Here is a 20,823-nt window from a genome sequence, read left to right on the forward strand (position 1 = left end):
GGCAGTTGGCGGGAGACACCCTGAACCGGTTACCAGCCAATCGCATGGCACACAGAGATGAACAACCATCCGCACTCGCAGTCACACCTACGGGCAATACTGAGTGCTCAATAAGCCTACCATGCATGATTTTGGGAAGTGGGAGGAAACCGGAGTGCCCAGGAAAACCCGTGCTAAAGAGTCTTATGGAGACAAAGAATTTGAAGAATTTGATTATTTGAAGCCTCGCACGCTGGGGGGGAGGAGCTGCAGATCCAGTGATGGATAATGTTCCTACTGTCTTCCCCATTTATAGTTCAGTGTCCACTAATATGCTTCACTCAAATGATCGATCTGTTGCATGTTTATTTCCTATTAATATAAACTATGTAAATGAACATTTCAGAAATATAATGAAAAAGTCTTTTCACTTTGTGTGATCTCCAGCCGGAATATAGAAATTAAATGAATAAAAATGTATCCAAGCATCCATTTTATACCCTCACTATCGGGGTCACAAGTGAGCTTTCGTTTGAATGTCTTTTTATTGATTTTCAGGTTGACAACGACAAATCAAATATAATTTACCATTTTAGTTCTTTTAACAAAACAAATCTCTTCAACAGCACACACACACACACACACACACACACAAACACCCCCCCACACACACACACACAGAATTACATACAATATTCAAACTGAGCTTAAGCCTATCACTGACTTTACGCAAGAGGGACCCAGAATTAAGACTCAAATGAAAATTTGCTTTAACTCAATATGTTGGACTATTTACGTCATATGAATAAATAATATGTAGTTATATTATGTGTCTTTCATAATTGAATGTTATTTTTTTAAACAGCATTTATTTTGTATATAAGTATTCATAATAAATTCATAAACCCCTCCGTGAGTCATCACCTTATCGTGGTGGAGGGATTTGCGTGCCCCTATGATGCTAGGAGCTATGTTGTCTGGGGCTTCATGCCCCTGGTAGGGTCACCCATGGCAAAAGGGTCCCAAGTGAGGGGCCAGACAAAGCACGGCTCAGAATAAAATATATGGACCTAGTTTTCCCTCGCCCGGACGCGGGTCACCGGGGCCCCCCTCTGGAGCCAGGCCTGGAGGTGGGGCTCAAAGGCGAGCGCCTGGTGGCCGGGTCTTTGCCCATGGAGCACAGCCCGAAAAGAAAACGTGGGTCCCCATTCCCTTGGGCTCACCACCTGTAGGAGGGGGCAAAGGGGTCGGGTGCAAAGCGAGCTGGGCGGCGGCCAAAGGCGGGGACCGTGGCGGTCCGATCCCTGCCTGCAGAAGCTGGCTCTTGGGACATGGAATGTCACCTCTCTGGCTGGAAAAGAGACTGAGCTGGTGTGTGAGGCAGAAAAGTTCCGACTAGACATAGTCGGACTTGACTCTACACATAGTTTGGGCTCTGGTACAAGCCCTCTCGAGAGGGGCTGGACTCTCTTCCACGGTGAGAGGCTTCCAGCAGGTGTGGGCATATGTGAGATACATAGGGGCTGGGCGCCTGCACATTGGGGTTCACCCCGGTAAACGAGAGGGTAGCCTCCCTCCGCCTTTGGGTGGGGACGGGTCCTGCTGGGAACGTCTGGCAGAATGCTCTGTCAGGAAGAGCTTCAACTCCCACCTCTGGCAGAGCTTTTCCCACGTCCCGGGGGAGGCGGGGGACATTGAGTCCGAGTCCGTGCCTCCATTGTTGAGGCAGCCGACTGGAGCTGTGGCCGTAAAGTGGTCGGTGCCTGTCGTGGCGGCAATCCCCGAACCCGCTGGTGGACACCGGCGGGAAAGGATGCCGTTAAGCTGAAGAAGGAGTCCTATCGGGCCTGTGGGACTCCGGAGGCAACCGACAGGTACCGGATGGGCAAGCGGAACGCGGCTTCGGCGGTTGTCGAGGCAAAAACCCGGTCTGAGTGGACCATGTTCCGCGCCTCCATTGTTGAGGCGGCCGACCGGAGCTGTGGCCGTAAGGTCGTTGGTGCCTGTCGTGGCGGCAATCCCCGAACCCGCTGGTGGACACCGGCGGTAAGGGATGCCGTCAAGCTGAAGAAGGAGTCCTATCGGGCCGTTTTGGCCTGCGGGACTCCGGAGGCAGCTGACAGGTACCGGATGGCCAAGCGGAACGCGGCTTCGGCTGTTGCTGAGGCAAAAACCCGGGCGTGGGAGGAGTTTGGTGAGGCTATGGAGAATGACTTCCGGACGGCTTCGAAGAAATTATGGTCCACCATCCGGCGTCTCAGGAGGGGGAAGCAGTGCAACCTCAACACTGTTTACAGTGGGGATGGCGTGCTGCTGGCCTCGACTCGGGACGTCGTGATTCGGTGGGGAGAATACTTTGAAGACCTCCTCAATTCCACCGACACGCCTTCCATTGTGGAAGCAGGGCCTCGAGACTCTGAGGTGGACTCTCCAATCTCTAGGGTCGAAGTCACTGAGGCAGTTAAAAAACTCCTCGGGGGGAAAGATCCGCCCGGTGTTCTTAAAGGCTCTGGATGTTGTGGAGCTGTCCTGGCTGACACGCCTCTGCAAAACATTGCGTGGACATCGATGCCTCTGGATTGGCAGACTGGGGTGGTGGTTCCCCTCTTTAAGAAGGAGGACCGGAGGGTGTGGTCCAACTACAGAGGAATCACATTCAGGAGGAGCAGTGTGGCTTTCATCCTGGCCGTGGAACAGTGCACCAGCTCTACACCCTCGGCAGAATCCTCGAGGGGGCATGGGAGTTCGCTCGACCAGTCCACGTGTGTTTTGTGGACTTGGAGAAGGCGTTCGACCGTATCCCTCCGTAAGTTCTGTGACGGATGCTTCGGGAATACGGGTGCCGAACCAACTGATAAGGTCGGTTCGGTCCCCATATCACCGATGCCAGAGTTTGGTCCGCATTTCCGGAAGTAAGTCAGATTCATTCCCAGTGAGGGTTAAACTCCGCCAAGGCTGCCCTTTGTCACTGATTCTGTTCATAAATTTTGTGGACAGAATCTCTAGGCGCAGCCGAGGCGTTGAGGGTGTCCGGTTTGGAGACGTCATCTGATGGCGCCGCGGATGGCTGCCACGGTGAGTCGCTCTCTGTTTCTTTGTCTTATTTTGTGTGTTTTTTGTGTCTTCTGCTGTCCATCCCGGATCACTTTTACGAGAGAAGCACTGTTAAACATCGGTCAGTCTTCTTCTGGTATTTTCTCTCCTGTTCTCTCTGATTCAGACTGCTTGTCTGAGATTTTAGCTAGAGTGGCGGTGCTATACAAGCTAGCGCGACGGCGGCGACGCGGAAAACGAGCCGGAGCCCTCGTAAAGCTGAGGCAGAGAGGGTTCCGTTCTGCCCTACCGTCAATTCATCTGGCGAATGTCCGCTCCCTGGGGAACAAGATGGATGAACTGCTGCTCCTCACTCCAAGGAACACAGACTTCAGCAGATCCGCCGCGCTGTGTTTTGTTGAAACGTGGCTTAGCGAACGAACCCCCCACCACGCCATGGAGTTAGCTGGGTTTCGGCTAACGCGTGCAGGTCGCAGCGCGGAGCTCTCCGGAAAATCAAAAGGAGGTGGTCTCTGTTTCTACATGACTGTATTTGCCGGTGTATAAGTCGACTCGGTGTATAAGTCGACCCCCTAAAATTCAACGGAAATTTATAATTTTATGATATATCCTTTGTATAAGTCGAGCTCAATTGTTGCATTATATTAAACTTCAAAATTCAATCAGAAATATGCGAAATTTATTGACGAAATGTGTTCAAATTCCGGGAGGCCGTGCGCATGCGCAGTGGCCGGAAATAGCTCCAGCCGAGCGGATCGGCTGTTTATAAGCACCGCGGAGGAGATCGCGGGGCCTCATTCGACTTCCAGCGGCCGGCAAGCTCCCGCACGCCGCCCGGCACCACCGGGAGGCCGGAAATAGCTTCAAGCCGAGCGGATCGGCGCTTTATAAGCACCGCGGAGGAGATCGCGGAGCCTCATTCGACTTCCAGCGGCCGGCGAGCTCGCGCACGCCGCCCGGCACATCCGGGAGGCTGTGCGCACGCGCCAAGTGGCCGAAAATAGCTCCCGCCGAGCGGATCGGCTGTTTATAAGCACCGCGGAGGAGATCTCGGAGCCTCATTCGACTTCCAGCGGTCGGCGAGCTCGCGCACGCCACCCGGCACATCCGGGAGGCCGTGCGCATGCGCCAAGTGGCCAAAAATAGCTCCCGCCGAGCGGATCGGCACTTTATAAGCACGGCGGATGAAATCGCGGAGCCTCATTCGACTTCCAGCGGCCGGCGAGCTCGCGCACGCCGCCCGGCACATCCGGGAGGCCGTGCGCACGCGCCAAGTGGCCGAAAATAGCTCCCGCCGAGCGGATCGGCTGTTTATAAGCACCGCGGAGGAGATCGCGGAGCCTCAGTCGACTTCCAGCGGCCGGCGAGCTCGCGCACGCCGCCTGGCACATCCGGGAGGCCGTGCGCACGCGCCAAGTGGCCGAAAATAGCTCCCGCCGAGCGGATCGGCACTTTATAAGCACCGCGGATGAAATCGCGGAGCCTCATTCGACTTCCAGCGGGCCGCGCACTCGCGCACGCCGCCCGGTTCAAATTTTCTAAGTGCAACGCACAATGAGATGCATGAGAAACGGCCTTGGTTACCATCACATTTGGAGCGATGAATATGAAGTTAAATTTTATGACTCGGTGTATAAGTCAAGGTCGATTTTTTTCGGTCGATTTTGGATCGAAAAAGGTCGACCAATACACCGGCAAATACGGTAATGAACGTTGGTGTACTGATGTCACGGTGTTGAAAGAGTTTTGCAGCACTCTCCTAGAAACACTTTTCATAAACTGCCGGCCGTTCTATTCACCACGGGAGTTCTCCTCGATCGTCATGGCGGCTGTTTACATTCCACCACATGCACGTGCGAGTGAAGCCACGCAGATGCTGGCTGACCAGGTGACAGACAGAGAAACTTCTACCAAATTCACTAATCATTGTTCTGGGTGATCTTAACAGGGCGAACCTCGCACACGAACTCCCCAGATACAGACAGCACATAACGTGTCCCACCAGAGGGGCACAGACACTGGACCACTGCTACACCGTAATTAAGGATGCATACCACTCTGTGGCTCGTGCAGCTTTAGGACTCTCGGACCACTGTCTAGTTCATCTGATCCCTGCCTACAGACAGAAACTAAAAACTTCTAAGCCTGTGGTGAGGACTGTCAGGAAGTTGACAGTGGAGTCAAGCTAGGACCTCCAAGCCTGCTTTGACTGCACCGATTGGAGAGTTTTTGAAGCTGCAACTTCAGACCTGCATGAACTCACTGACACTGTCACATCATACATCAGTTTTTGTGAGGATCTGTGTGTGCAGACTAAGACCTTCTGCACGTACAACAATGACAAACCTTGGTTTACACCGAACCTTAGGAGGCTGCGCAATGTCAAGGAGGAGGCCTACAGGAGCGTTGACCGGGACCTGTTCAAGCAGACCAGAAACACACTGAACCGAGAGGTCAGGAAAGCCAGGAGGTGTTACGGGGAGAGCCTGGAGAGACACCTCTGCCAATCCTGATCCCTCAACAGTGCGGAAAGGTCTGCAGAGCATCACGGGCTTCATGAAACGAATCCCCCGTCCTGTGGAGAGCCCAAGGCTCGCTAACCAGCTAAACAGGTTCTACTGCAGGTTTGATCGGTCCTCCCACACAACGGGACCTCCTGCAGCACAATCTACATACTCACCTCCCCCCACAACTGCTCTGTCCACACCTCCATCACCGTGGTCACCGACTCTCTCTCTTGCAGAGGCCACGCCCGCACTCCAGATCTGCGAGGAGGAAGTGCGCCAGATGTTCCGGAGACAAAAGATCAGGAAGGCGCCCACCTTTGCACGGATCTTCAACCGTTCCCTGGAGCTGTGTGAGGTGCCCTCGTGCTTCAAGAGCTCCACCATCGTTCCAGTGGCCAAGAAGCCCGCCATCACAGGTCTGAATGACTATAGACCTGTTGCACTGACATCTGTGGTCATGAAATATTTTGAGAGGTTAGTGCTGAACCACCAGAAGGATGTCACGGGCCCCCTGCTGGACCCCCTCCAGTTTGCCTACCGGGCAAACAGGTCGATGGATGATGCGGTCAACATGGGAGTGCACTACATCCTGCAACACCTGGACACGCCAGGAAAGTACGCCAGGATCCTGTTTGTGGACTTCAGCTCGGCGTTCAACACCATCGCTCCTGACATCCTCCAACAGAAGCTCATCCAGCTCGCGGTGCCTGCCTCCACCTGTCAGTGGATCACCAGCTTCCTGACCAACAGGAGACAGCGTGTGAGGCTTGGGAGCATCAACATCTGACACCCTGACCACCAATACTGGAGCCCCTCAGGGGTGCGTCCTCTCCCCACTGCTCTTCTCCCTCCACACCAACGATTTCTCCGCAAGTGACTCTTCTGTGAAGCTCCTGAAGTATGCAGACGACACCACTCTCATCGGACTGATCCAGAACGGTGATGAGACTGCGTACAGACAGGAGGTGGAGCGGCTGGTCCACTGGTGCAGCCAAAACCACCTGGATCTGAACCCGCTCAAGACCGTGGAGATGACAGTGGACTTCAGGCGAGGCCCTTCACCACCTTCACCCCTCACTATCCGCAGTAATACTATTCTCTCATCAGACACCTTCAAGTTCCTGGGAACCACAATCTCTCGGGACCTGAAATGGACCGGCCACATAGACTCTGTCCGGAAGAAGGCCCAGCAGAGGCTGTACTTCCTGAGACAGCTCAAGAAGTTCAATCTGCCACGGGAGCTGCTGAAGACCTTCTACACTGCCATCATCCAGTCTGTCCTCTGCACCTCCATCACTGTCTGGTTTGGATCGGCCTCCAAACAAGACAAGCACAGACTGCAACGGACAATAAGGACTGCAGAAAAGATAATTGGAATCAACCTCCCATCTATCCAAGACTTGAACCTGTCCAGGACCAGGAAACGTGCAAGTAACATCTCAACAGACCCTTCGCACCCAGGTTGCAGCCTGTTTGAACTACTCCCCTCCGGACGCCGTTATAGAGCTCTGTACACTAAAACCAGCAGACACAGAGACAGCTTCTTCCCCCAGGCTGTCGCTCTGATGAACTCACACCACTCTTAGAGTCTCAGAGTCATCACTGTGCAATAACATCCCGCTTTCCACACCTTTTTTGTCTACACTGTTTGTACTATGTGTCCTCTCTGCACCCATTGCAGCCTGGTCATCCTAGAAGAGGGACCCTCCCATCTGTGGTCTCTTCTCAAGGTTTCTCATTTCCCCTAGCTGGAGTTTTGAGTTTTTCCTTGCCCTCTTGGGAGTTTAAGATCAGTTTAAGATCAGGGGATATTTGAGAATATTGTTCATTTTTCACATGTCCTGGGTGTTGTTGTTAGTCACCTAAATGTTGAACAGAGGCTGTGATTTACCGAAGTCAAATTCCTTGTTTGGCACGCTCAAACATGGCGAATAAAAAACTCTTGAATCTTGAATCTTGAATCAACATTGCATCTCTGCTTTTTGCAGACGACGTGGTGCTGTTGGCTTCTTCAAGCCATGATCTCCAGCTCTCACTGGAGTGGTTCGCAGCCGAGTGTGAAGCGGTCGGGATGAGGCTCAGCATCTTCAAATCCGAGTCCATGGTCCTTGGTCGGAAAAGGGTGGAATGCCATCTCCGGATCGGGGATGAGATCCTGCCCCAAGTGGAGGAGTTCAAGTATCTTGGGGTCTTGTTCATGAGTGAGGGCAGGATGGAGCGCGAGATTGGTGCAGTGTCGGCTGTAATGCGGACTCAGTACTGGTCCGTCATGGTGAAGAGAGAGCTGAGCCAGAAGGCAAAGCTCTCAATTTACCGGTCGTTCTACGCTCCTACCCTCACCTATGGTCATGAGCTATGGGTAATGACCGAAAGAACGACATCCCGGATACAAGCGGCCGAAATGAGTTTCCTCCGCATGGTGTTCGGGGTCTCCCTTAGAGATAAGGTGAGAAGCTCGGTCATCCGGGAGAGATTCAGAGTAGAGCTGCTGCTCCTCCATGTTGAGAGGAGCCAGATGAAGTGGCTTGGGTATCTCATCAGGATGCCTCCTGGACACCTCCCTGAGGAGGTGTTCCGGGCATGTCCCACCGGTAGGAGACCCCATGGATGACCCAGGACGTGCTGGAGAGACTATGTCTCTCAGCTGGCCTTGGAACGCCTTGGGATCCCTCGGGATGAGCTGGATGAAGTGGCTGGGGAGAGGGAAGTCTTGGAGTCCCTCCTAAAGCTGCTGCCCCGCGACCTGACCCCGGGGAAGCGGAAGAAGATGGATGGATATTCATAATTCACATCTCAAATTTCATGATTCCAGTATATTTTATTGTAATTTGTAATTGCACCTCTGTTCTGTCTGTCCACTTTTTAGTGGACAACAAAATAAGGGCATAAAACAATTGTGTCTTGACTGTGACCAACTGTATAATGTATAAGAAAAAAATGAAAATACCTTTGACTACATGTATGTCAGATGCTTGCCTGAAAGATAAGTTATCTGTTCTTATCTATGCATTAAACAAACACAGCAGTAAGTTCAAACAGTCTGATGAATGCTTAAATGTTCCCACACACGCCATCAATGTAGGCATATGTGTTGAAAAGCATCCAGGGTGTCTTAGACTCCAGGAGTGAATGTAACTAGTGTAAACAGCAAGGTTGGAAGTTCACACGTCTAGCAGCGTTCTGCCTAATGACTGGTGGTAATGAGTGATTGCTGCTGAGCATTTAGTTGCACAAATGGATATTAAAATTTTCACAGAATTGCTTCGCAGCTGACTGCTCTGTAGTTCATAGCAAAAGATGCTGGCAAGTATCCATCGATCCATTATCTGTACCGCTTGTCCCCACGTGGGTCACGGGCGTGCTGGAGCCTCTCCCAGCCGTCATCAGGCAGCAGGCAGGGGACACCTTGAACTGGGTGCCATCCAGTCGCAGGGACACAGAGACGAACAACCATTCACACTCATACTCACACCTCTGGACAATTTGAAGTGTTCAATTGGCCTACCAAGCATGCTTTTGGAATCTGGGAGAAACCGGAGTGCCCGGATTAAACCCAGGGCATGGGGAGGTGGAATCGAACCTGCACCCTCCTAACTGTGAGGCGGACATTCTAATCAGTGCGTCACCATGTTGTTGTATTTACCACTCTCCAAAATAGTTTGCCGCCTATTGTGTGTATTTGCCGCCTGTTGTTGTATTTACCGCTCAAATATGTTTTTTTACAATGAAAGCTGGCGATGACTGTCTGAATGAAGCTTGGAGGCTTGTAAAAAATGTATATTAACAAAGTACAGTGATTGTTAAATGTTTACTTTATTGTTTCTAAAAACATTTTGGAAAGAAAAAACACATACAATTCAAGCTGTATTTGGTACAGTATCTATTTGTTGACCCGAGGCTATGACTTATCTGTTAGAGAAAAGTGAGCTTTCTGTCTGGATCTAGACAGCCTGTTCTTGTTTCTTACATGCTCTCCTGCAACATTAATATCTTCTCTGCCCGGTAACCCTATCTTTGTTGCGTCGATTGCAACCACGCGCTTTTCATCCAACGGAGAAACTTGGGCAACCTCAGATCCCAAAAAATTCTGTGGGTGCAAGGTTCGACACTCTGCTCCAAAAATGATCTGCGATGGAGATTCAATCTCAGCTCCTTCATGGGTATCAGCTTCTTCTGCTTTAAAAAGTTCAGGTGTAAAAAAGACAGTTTTGTCTTCTTTGTTTTCATCTGTTTGGTTTGTTAGAGTCAATTTACTACTGGTGTTTGAATGGGATGTTAGTGTTTTCGATTTCCTCTTTTTGAATTCACTGGATTTAACTGCAGCTGATAATTCAAGGACTGAGTCCTCTGACTTCTTTTGCAGAGAGAGAATTTGTTGTCGCTCTACAAAGGCAAAAAAAAAAGTTTCTAAATGCTCTCATTTTTCGAACAGGTGTTTTTGAAAATAATTACCTGAGGTTAGAAGGGCAGGTGGCGGATGTAAAAGTGGCGCTGAAAAATGATCGTGTGTCACCCTTTGCCATTCTACAACAAGGACGACAAAGTTAGCATTTTTACATCTCATTTTTAAACAATATACTATTAAGAGATAAATGGAAACTAAATAAGTGCACAGCACACTCGTGTCAAAATAAAATCAAACATCAAAGAATAAAACATTTCCTGTTAGCAAGTGGCATTCATTACCAATACACTGAAAAAGAAGTTTGTAGGTGTCTTCAGATCTATCACTGTAATCAAATGTGAGCAATTATGACCGGACAGGATTATGTGAGTATTGTTCCAGTAGATTTTTTAAGTAGAAACTATGCCAAATTATAAAGTTAATTCCAAATGGCTGACTTCTTAAGTATCACATATGGCTGCAAAACACTTTTTTAGGGCTTTTTTTGGGCTGTGACATAAACAGATTTTGGTGAAACGTACAAACAAATGCTCCGTTAAATTTAAGTTAATGGGGAATCACATAGTTTTTTTTTAAATCACATTTGGCTGGCAACCGATTCAGGGTGTCCCCCGCCTACTGCCGGATGACTGCTGGGGTAGGCTCCAGCATGCCTGCGACCCCCGTGGGGACAAAGCGGTACAGAAAATGGATGGATGGATAATTCATGACATATTGATGATTATACCAAGCCTGATGTATGTGTAGTTTCATGAGTTTCCCTGCATGTTTATATCCTCAAACTGAGTGTTTTTTCCTTGGGAAAGTCTGTTTCTACGGCAACAATGTTTGCCAAACACTCAAACTTAAGCATCATGAAAGCCTAAACACTTTTCTGAGAAAATTTGTGATAAGATTGACCCGCTAAGAGAAAAACATCAAGGAATAAAACATTTCCTGTAACTAGGAGGTGGCGCTACATCTAAGTTAAAATAAGGTTCAGAAGTGTTTTCAGGTGCAGACTCATCAAACGTGTGTAATTTTGACAAGCTCGAGGTTGGTGTTATGTCTCATGTTATTTTGGGGCCATTAAGTGTGCTCTTTTTGCAGGAAGAAGTAGTTTGTTGTCTTCAGGTGTGCTACCAGCTGCACTGATTGGACAGCTTAACTTAAAAAGGGCCCAATTCCCTTACTGTGGAGCTGGTAGGTTGTGTTGAGTTATGTTAAGTTTTGTTGTGTAATGTTGAGTTGTGTCATGTCTAGTGGACAAGTACGCCCCCGTGCCTATTGTGTGTGCTTCGTGCCGCTGTCTGACTGTGTGGTGACAGTTGGACTTGGCAGCAAAAGACTCAAACTCAGGTGTTAATTGGTGAATTTATTGATCCATACTGGGTGTACACAGGGCTCTACCAAAATGTTTCAGTACAACTAGTAAATTACAAGGTCGTATAGCTTTCAGCATTACGGCAACTGTGGTAAGGGGTGTCACAGAAGTAATAGCGGTAAACACCGATACTGTGCTTACTCCTAGTCCAACACCACTTGTGTGTATAAATGACACGCATGCCACTATCTGCCAATGGATTGTGGATGCCTGGGGTTATATATCAGTCTCAACTGTGCTCTTAGCTTTTGCGAAGGCAGGAATAATAACTGAACTGCCAGGGAATAGCAGCGACAGTGACTCGGATAATGACGAGAGGGAGCCGGGCATAACGAATGCTGCACTCGCCCAACTATTCAATTCGGACACGAAAGAGGAAGAATTCGGCGGATTCGTGGACGGGGATATGTAAATATGTACATTAACATTTGAACAACGTCATGTTATTGTGCAATGTTTGTATTATTCAACTGTTCAAAAAAACCTCTTCAATTCGGAAATGGAAGTGGAAGAATTTGACAGATTTGTGGATGGGGATATGTAAATAAGCACATTAACGTTTGAACGTCATGTTATTGTGCAATGTTTGAATCGTATATCATATTGTATATAAAGTTTTCCATATATAAAGTTTGAGGAATTTGAGGACAGGAATATGTAAATATGCACATTATTGTTTGAACAACATTGTGTTATTGTGCAATTTTTGTATTGCATGTCGTATTGTATATAAAGTTTGACGGACTACCTTGTTGACTGGTTTGACATTCCTTTAGCACAGCTCCATCTAGTGGATGCATAACGCAAGCCCAGTTTGATGCAGTAACTTCTTTTAATCCGGTGCGTCCTATATATGGAAATATTTTTAAAATAAAACATTCAATTAAGGTGCGCCTTAAGGATCCTCGAGGGGGCATGGGAGTTCGCTCAACCAGTCCACGTGTTTTGTGGACTTGGAGAAGGCGTTCGGCCGTGTCCCTCGGGAAGTTCTGTGGAGGGTGCTTCGGGAGTACCGGGTGCCGAGCCAACTGATAAGGGCGGTTCGGTCCCTGTATCATCGATGCCAGAGTCTGGTCCGCATTTCCGGCAGTAAGTCTGATACGTTCCCAGTGAGGGTTGGACTCTGCCAAGGCTGCCCTTCGTCAGCGATTCTGTTCATAACTTTTATGGTTTTTATGGACAGACTTTCTAGATGCAGCCAAGGCGTTGAGGGTGTCCGGTTTGGGGACCTCAGCATTGCATCTCTGCTTTTTGCAGACGACGTGGCTTCTTCAAGCTGTGATCTCCAGCTCTCACTGGAGCGGTTCGCAGCCGAGTGTGAAGCTGTCGGGATGAGGGTGAGCACCTCCAAATCTGAGTCCATGGTCCTCAGTCGAAAAAGGGTGGAATGCCTTCTTCGGATCGGGGATGAGATCCTGCCCTAAGTGGAGAAGTTCAAGTATTGGGGTCTTGTTCACAAGTGAGGACAGGTTGGAGCGCGAGATCGACTTGCGGATCGGTGCAACGTCGGCAGTAATGCGGACTCTGTACCGGTTCGTCATGGTGAAGAGAGAGCTGAGCCAAAAGGCAAAGCTCTCAATTTACCGGTCGATCTATGCTCCTACCCTCACCTATGGTCACGAGCTATGGGTCGTGACCGAAAGGACTAGATCCCGGATACAAGCGGCCGAAATTAGTTTCCTCCGCAGGGTGTCCGGACTCTCCCTTAGAGATAGGGTGAGAAGCTCGGTCATCCGGGAGAGACTCGGAGTAGAGCCGCTGCTCCTCCACATTGAGAGGAGCCAGATGAGGTGGCTTGGGCATCTCATCAGGATGCCTCCAGGATGCCTCCTTTCTTTTTGTTTGTAATATGGAGTTGGCCCTCATGGCCACGGTCGGGGTTCGTCCGTCCATTTGGTGACGCCGGTGCCTTCTACCACACCTCGTCGTGTGGAGATTGGCTCGGATCGGATGTTTTTCCCGTGCTTGGCAGCCGAGATGGCGACAACCGTCCTGCTCATCCAGCCAGTGGTGACCGGGTCCGGCTCCCGTGCCTCTGCCTCGCAACTGCGACCCCTGTGAGATGTCTGTTCACTCATGCTCGTCGGAACCTGGATGTGACCGAACATCGCTGTGCCTGCCCCTTGGGGACAAGGCACACCATCTGCATGTGCCCCGACTGATTGCCCAGGACGCTGCTCACACGTTTGCCTGTTTGTGATGTTTTAACGATTCACAACCACGGTCCATTGGCTCGCACTGTTGACTGCGATTCGCCCGCTTAACTAAACTGCCGTTACGCCCATTTGTGGATCCTGTGGAGGCTTTTTATGTGTTTTGGGGTGTTCTTCTAGGTATTCAGGGGGGCTGTGTGGCGTACCTCAGAATAATTTACATTCATTTACAATATTTGGCTCTCACCAGCTGGCCTGCTGTTACTTTTTTCCGTTGTTATTGTCTTTGTTGGTGACTTAACTTTCGCACTTATTGGTTTTCTTTGTGGTGCCATTGAGTGGCAGCCTTTTCTAGGAGCCTATTGAGTTGTGCTCATGTCATCAGTATGTCTTTTACATATATGCCAACTCTGTGGTATGAATCCTGCTGGAAAGCCTAATTTCCCCCCGGGGATCAATAAAGTCCAGTAAATCAATCTCTCTCTCTCTCTCTCTCTCTCTCTCTCTCTCTCTCTCTCTCTCTCTCTCTCTCTCTCTGTGTGTGTCTCTCTCTCTCTCTCTCTCTCATATATTTGGTCGTATATATGAAGTCTCTTGAAGCCATATGCTAAAAATAACAGAAAGTTTGACAATTCGAATTTACTTTAAAAATTGGTGCAGCTTTGCCTTTAAAAGCTGCTGTAGCATTACTCACATGATCCTATCTTGTTAAAATTAACTTGACCAAGATGATTATATCTTCTCCAATTTTTACACATTTGATGACAGTCCAGGCCTGTCAACATCCACAAACTTGTTTGCAGTGGTCGCACCGCCTACTGGGTGCAGAAAATGTTTTGTTCTTTTTTGTTTTTTCCTGCTAGTGAGTCAACCACTAGCACCATTTTCCATTTTCCAGTATTTTCCGCACCATAAGGCGCAGACTCAATTCTGGGGGCTTTTCTGTGCTTAATCCACACATAGGATGCAGCGCATTATAGGGTGCAGGCAAGCCATGATTTACGGTAAAAAAAAAAAAAAAAATGTCGCAGGAGCAAGGCAGTGAGTTCAGTTCTACTTTATTCTACTACTTAATCATGTACTGTATTGTAATCACATTGTTAATCAATCTTATTTTGCAAATCCATCAAAGTCTTCATCTTCTGTATCCAAATTAAACAGTTGAGCAAGTTCACCATTAAACATGACCGGTTCCTTCTTGTCATTGTCATGTTATGTTTTGGCAATGATCCCAGCTTTCCAGAAAGCTTGAGTTGTGCCTTGTAAGTATGTCTCTGTTGATACCATTTTAGAGGGTCCTAATGCTGTTTGCTTTGCACAAACAATAGTATTTATTTATCAATGGCGGCGGAGGGTCGTATTACGTACAGTCCTCTGATTGGTTTACCGCCCAGATCTACATAAAACGTAATGTCCTCTGATTGGTTCATCGGGTCTACATATTACAACTGTATATTACGTCTGTGTGGCGGAAGTCACACAAAACAATTTTACAGATTTTGGAATTCGGTCCACACAAAAGGCGCACCTTATTAAAAAGGCGCACCTTTGTTTTTGGAGAAGATTAAAGGCTTTTGAGAGCGCCTTATGGTGCGGAAAATAAAGTACCGTATTTTTCGGACTATAAGTCGCGGTTTTTTTCCATAGTTTGGGTGGGGGGGCGACTTATACTCATGAGCGACTTATATGTGTAATTATCCACAAATTTTTACTTGATCATTAACACATTACTTACTAGTATAGTTGATCACTTCACATGTTATTTTCACTTTCAAACGCACTATGGCTGTGGAATAATTGGAGCCTCACTGACAATGAGTTCCATTCACTGACTTCCGGAGTCAGGAGATTTGGAGTGGCACAGATATTTATGTTATAGTTATTTGATATATAGTTTATTTAGAGTAGCAACGTCTATGTTGTTAGACTTCAGTAGTTTCCGATTATCTAGCAAGGCCGTGAAGGCAGCAGGGGGCGGGAGGAGACGGGAAGAGCCATCATCATCGTGTTGTTGTGTTGGCTCATATGTTGAGCTCTTGTTTTGTGAAATAAAGAGCCGGTTACCAAACCCACGTCTTGCCTGGTACTTTGGTAACGCTACAATATAGTTATATAGTTTATAACTATATTGTACTCCCCAGGAGTCCCAGGCCCAATCGGCGGCATTCGAGTAGTCCGCGCCGCAATCGGCAGCATACGGGGAGTCCCTGCCGCAATTGGCGGCATAAAGGGAGTCCCAGCCGCAATCGCAATCGGCGGGATTCGGGGAGTCCGCGTGCAATAGGCTGCATTCGGGGAGTCCGCACAGCAATCGGCTGCATACGTGGAGTCCCAGCCGCAATCGACGGCATACGTGGAGTCCCAGCCGCAATCGGCGGCATTTGGGGAGTCCCTGCCGCAATCGGCGGCATACAGGGAGTCAAGTCAAGTCAAGTTTATTTGTATAGCCCTAAATCACAAACAGTCTCAAAGGGCTTCACATAGCCAAAATTGACAATTATTCTCAAAGCATCCCCTGATCCTAAGCTCCCAGCCGCAATCGGCGGCATATGGGGAGTGACTATAATATATACGTAGATCTGTGGAATAATTGGAGCCGCAATTATGCTAAAAAAAAGAAAAAAAAAAGTGTCACTTTTGGCCTTTTATTGAGGTCATATTTTATGGCAGTAACGTTTGATGATGTATTCATTTTCTGGAAAACCCAATTCCAATGTGCCAGTATCTCAATGTGCCAGTACCCTAAGGTTGCCAGGGCTGCGAAAACCTTTTATAGCTGCTCGCAGTTCGAGTCTAGTTGTTTTTCTTTTTACAAACACAAATACCACATCTTTAAAAAATCTTTTTAGAGAAATGCTAATAAAATAACATTTATTTTCCGGAAAAGATGGTGGGGATTTTTTCTACAACTTCCACATATATGAGAATTTACGGGCGCTGAATTGTTGAACCCTTTCCTATGGGCTCACCACCTGTGGGAGGGGCCAAGGGGTCAAGCTCATGATGAGCTGAGCGGTGCCCAAATGCGGGAAATTTGTTGTTCCAATCCCGGGGTAGAGATACAAGATCCAGAAACATGGCAGGGAGGTATACTGAGCTAGTGTGCTGACTGTTGTTTGTGCTTATGCACAAAACAGCAGTTCAGAGCACCCACCCTTTTTGGAGTTTTTGGAGGTGTTCTAGAGAGCACCCACCCTTTTTGGAGTTCTTGGAGGTGTTCTAGAGAGCACTTTCCCAGTTCAAAATCGTTCCGCTGGGAGATTTCAGTGCTCATGTGGGCAATGACAGTGAGACCTGGAAGGGCGTCAATAGGAGGAACTCTGATCTGAACCCAAGTGGTGTTCTGTTATTGGCCTGTGTCCCACACAGATTGTCCATAACTAACACTATGTTCGAGCATAATGGTGTCTATAGGTGCAATTGGCACAAGGAGACCTGAGGCCACAACTCGATGATCGACTTTGTAGTCGTGTCATCCGATTTGTGCTACATGTTTTGGACACTTGGATGAAGAAAAGGGCGGCGCTGTCAACTGATCACCACCTAGAGGTGTGTTGACTCCAATGGTGGTGGAAGATACCGATCTGACCTGGCAGACCCTAACTTATTGTAAGGGTTTGCTGGGAATGTCTGGCAGAATCCCCTGTCAGAGTGACTTTCAACTCCCATGTGAAAGGATGGACAGATGGATGGACGGACGGATAGAATATATATGCGGAGGCTGATTAATCCACTTTTTGTAACGGTTAAATGTGTGTAAAATAATTCAGTTTACTCATTTTGCAAAACAAAATGTTTGTGCCCTTTTCTCTATAAAAGCATATAAAAGCATCGACGGTGCTGTGGTGGAGAGGGTGAGCTGCACCAAGTTCCTGGGGGTGCACATCAGTGAGGACCTCTCCTGGTCCGCGAACACCTCGTCACTGGCAAAGAAAGCTCAGCGCCGCCTGTATTTCCTGCGGAAGCTCAGGCGTGCATGTGCTCCTCAGGCAGTCCTGTCTACATTCTACCGTGGCACCATTGAGAGCGTCCTCACCAGTTGCATCGCTGTCTGGGGTGGTAACTGCACTGACCAGAACTTGAAGGCCCTGCAGCGCATAGTGAATACGGCTGGTAAGATTATTGGTGCTTCGCTTCCCTCCCTGAAGGACATTTACACCTCCCATCTCGCCCGCAAGGCAACCTCAATTGCCAGAGATGTGAGTCACCCGGCTCACTCCTTGTTTGACCTTCTGCCCTCTGGGAAGAGGTACAGGAGCCTGCGCTCCCGCACCACCAGACTCGCCAACAGCTTCTTTCTCCAGGCTGTTAGGGCCCTGAACTCGCTACCCCCTTCTGCGTAGCGTGCGGCACTGTTGCGCTATTTTCGGGAATGTCTGCTGTACGCGTTTTTACGCTCCTCTTAATTAATTATTTATTTATTTATTGTTGTGTTATTTATTCATTATTTATTCAGCACGCTTTTGTTATACTTGTTTACTGTTTGTCTGTTGTGAGCCATGTCTTGTCACCGTGGGATAGGGGGGAACGAAATTTCGGTTTCTTTGTGTGTCTTTGGCATGTGGAGAAATTGACAATAAAGCTGACTTTGACTTTGACTTTGACTTTGATAAACCAGGAATAGACAACATTTAAATTTGACTCACCTTGTTCACCACATTCAGTGTTAATTTGTGAGTGGGATGAAAAATCCACTGGTTTGGGTAAATCTTGTAATGCCTTAGTTATGGTTATGCTGCTTGGGAAGGAGATGGTTGAGTTCTGGGTGTCTGTCAGATAGCAACATTTCTGTAGTTCTTGAGAGAACTTAACAAGGGATTGCATGGCACTGGAGAAGGTGTCATAATGCTGGACTAGTTGGCGAACCCATTTGGACAGACCTAAAGCACATCAGAAAAACGTTATTTTGCAAAATTATCATTTTAAGCCCCTATCCCACCAAAGAGTGAACATTTGTGAGTGTTTGTGAAGGTAGTGAATGTTGCGTTCATATCAGGGTTTTTTAAGGTTTTCAGTTGCCATGCATTCGCCAGACATTTGCCTGTCCTTTACTTGTTGCAAAGTACTTTTGAACATGTTCTTTGAGACAAGGGGGGGAACACGACCTGCCGCATGAGTGACTCCCCAAGATGGACTGGGTGTATTGACTTTTCCCATATTGCTTTACGGATTAATTAGAAATCTTTCTCCTTTATTTCCTGTTCCAAAATAAGAAAATCCCTTTGTTTCACAAAGCATGAGCACGTGGGCGAGCAACTCGGCTCAAGGTACCGTGTCCTTTATTTGTTTCTGGCTGGCCCAGCACTGTGGATCGCGCTCTGCGCGTCTACAATGACAGTGTCTACAATGACGGTAGCTTGCCTCGGTGAACGCGTGCGAAAATGAAAAAGAAACAGCCTTGTCTCAATCTTTCCATGTTCCATCTTTATATTTGCTTCAACATTTTGCCTGCTTTGCGGCTCAGCTGACTGCAGAGTCACTCTAGAACCCCTTTCAGGTCACCCATCCAAGAACAATCAGCCCTGTAGATTTAGACAATAAACATCCACAATAAAGCTGCATTGGTTATTGTGTGTGTCTAAACTTAGTGACCTTAGTGAGTTTTTCAAAACTAACCCAATCTTTTTAACTGTAGCCGCCCTCTACTTAATGACTGATTTCATATTTTTCATTTATTCAAGCCTTCTTAAACTATACGAAAGAAACAACGGGGTGCCCTTAGTCGCGGTTGATTTTACTGCTGGCAGTAAAATTTGCCACCATTAACCGTTTAATTATTTAACTAACTAATTGATAGTTATTTGATTAATTCGATCAATAATTACCCCACATTCACGACAGAAATGGTGCCCCGAGTGAGGAGCATTTATTTATTTAGATACACACGTAACAGTCAAAACCAGATCAGTGCAGTGTGCTCTACTTGTGGGAAAATACAGTGTTGCTACATTATCATAGGAACTAACTTAAGCTTCAGAAACGCCTTAATTTTAAGGACAAAGCTGTGAGAATAAGCGAGATGTTTAAACCTAGCCCCAGTTAAACTGGAGTAAATTTGTCTACCTGGTGAATGGGGTCCACACCGAAAACATTCACATTTTGTTTTGCAAGCATTGTCTTTTTTTGCTCTGAGCTGAAGAAAGACTCATCGTCAGTTGCAGTTCCAATTATTCCACAGACCTATATACCTGTATGTAAACTATATATCAAATAACTATAATAAGTTTATCGAACCTTCCCTGTCACTCCAAATCATTAAATCCATCGAAATCTTTGTCCTCTGGGTCACTTATAAACAACTCCGCTGACTCCGGAAGTCAGTGGATAGATTCAGACTCATCATCAATTATATCTCCAATTATTCCACAGGCCTAGAGCACCCTCTTGCGGTTTAATCTGAAAATAACATGCGAAGTGATGTACTACTAGTAAGTAAGTAATGATTACACATATAAGTCGCTCCCGAGTGTAAGTCGCGCCCCCTATGAAAAATAAACTTCGACGTATAGTCTGGAAAATATGGTATCTAGAACACACAAAGATTATTTATTAATTCTGGGTTATTGAAACTACAGGACCTAGATAAATTACATTGTGTGTTATGTTTAGGGCTAAAAGTAAAGCATTACCAGCTAATTTACAAAAAATGTTTGTCGTCACTTCAGAGAATGAGGAGCATAGAAGAAAAGGTCATTTCAAACATCAGCATTCACGGAAAACTTTAAAACAAATGAGTATAACAATGGTGGAGTTAAACTATGGAATTCTCTTTACAATGAGATCAAGTATTGTATAAATAAACAGTAATCCCTCGCTACTTCGTGGTTCACCTATCGCGGCCTCGCTGTATCGCGGATTTTTTTTAAACAAATATTGCGGATAGATTCAGTGCACCGCGGATTTATTTTTTAAGTCTGCCTCTCTCTCTCTCTCTCACACACACACACACACACACACACACACACACACACACACACACACACACACACACACACACACACACACACACACACACACACACACACACACACACACACACACACACACACACACACACACACTCACAGCGTCATATGCAATGAAGCACACAAGCCAGGCAACAAGCCAGGCAAGTGCACCACTACACCATCAGCGACTCCCCGATGGTCGCAGATTTTTGCGGCGTCACTTGGAGCGCAGGGCTTTGTCTGCCCATATGACACTAATGACAATGAGAACATGTTGATCTGTGTCCTTGCAGCTGATTGGCTTAGCAGTTCTAACTACACTTTATCTTTATGCACTTTAAAGCAGCTCAGTGGCCTAGTAGTAGAGTGTCCGCCCTGAGACTGGAAGGTTGTGGGTTCAAACCCCGGCCGGGTC

At 47.6% G+C, this 20,823-nt stretch overlaps 1 protein-coding gene across 20 annotated transcripts in view; it reads right to left on the reverse strand.

Moving 5' to 3' along the window:
- Positions 1–20,823, reverse strand: part of brip1 (BRCA1 interacting DNA helicase 1) — a 204,647-nt gene that overhangs the window by 22,260 nt on the left and 161,564 nt on the right. For 11 of the 20 annotated variants that reach the window (XM_088380213.1, XM_088380205.1, XM_088380204.1 and 8 more), the window contains 3 exons: positions 18,108–18,341; positions 9,993–10,064; positions 9,330–9,923 (listed from right to left, as the gene is read on the reverse strand). The exons of 2 other annotated variants lie outside the window; for them this stretch is intronic. In XM_088380213.1, coding sequence (XP_088236339.1) covers positions 9,439–9,923; positions 9,993–10,064; positions 18,108–18,341 — 791 coding nt within the window. In that variant the 3' untranslated portion in view covers positions 9,330–9,438. Of the gene's footprint in view, positions 1–5,099; positions 5,146–9,329; positions 9,924–9,992; positions 10,065–18,107; positions 18,342–20,823 lie in introns of those variants that run through there. 7 more of the 20 variants (XR_015859327.1, XM_088380208.1, XR_015859328.1 and 4 more) reach the window with 5 other exon arrangements.

This window comes from Syngnathus floridae, chromosome 7 (genome assembly GCF_059516105.1).
Source record: "Syngnathus floridae isolate MCC-2025c chromosome 7, RoL_Sflo_1.0, whole genome shotgun sequence".
NCBI lineage: Eukaryota > Metazoa > Chordata > Actinopteri > Syngnathiformes > Syngnathidae > Syngnathus > Syngnathus floridae.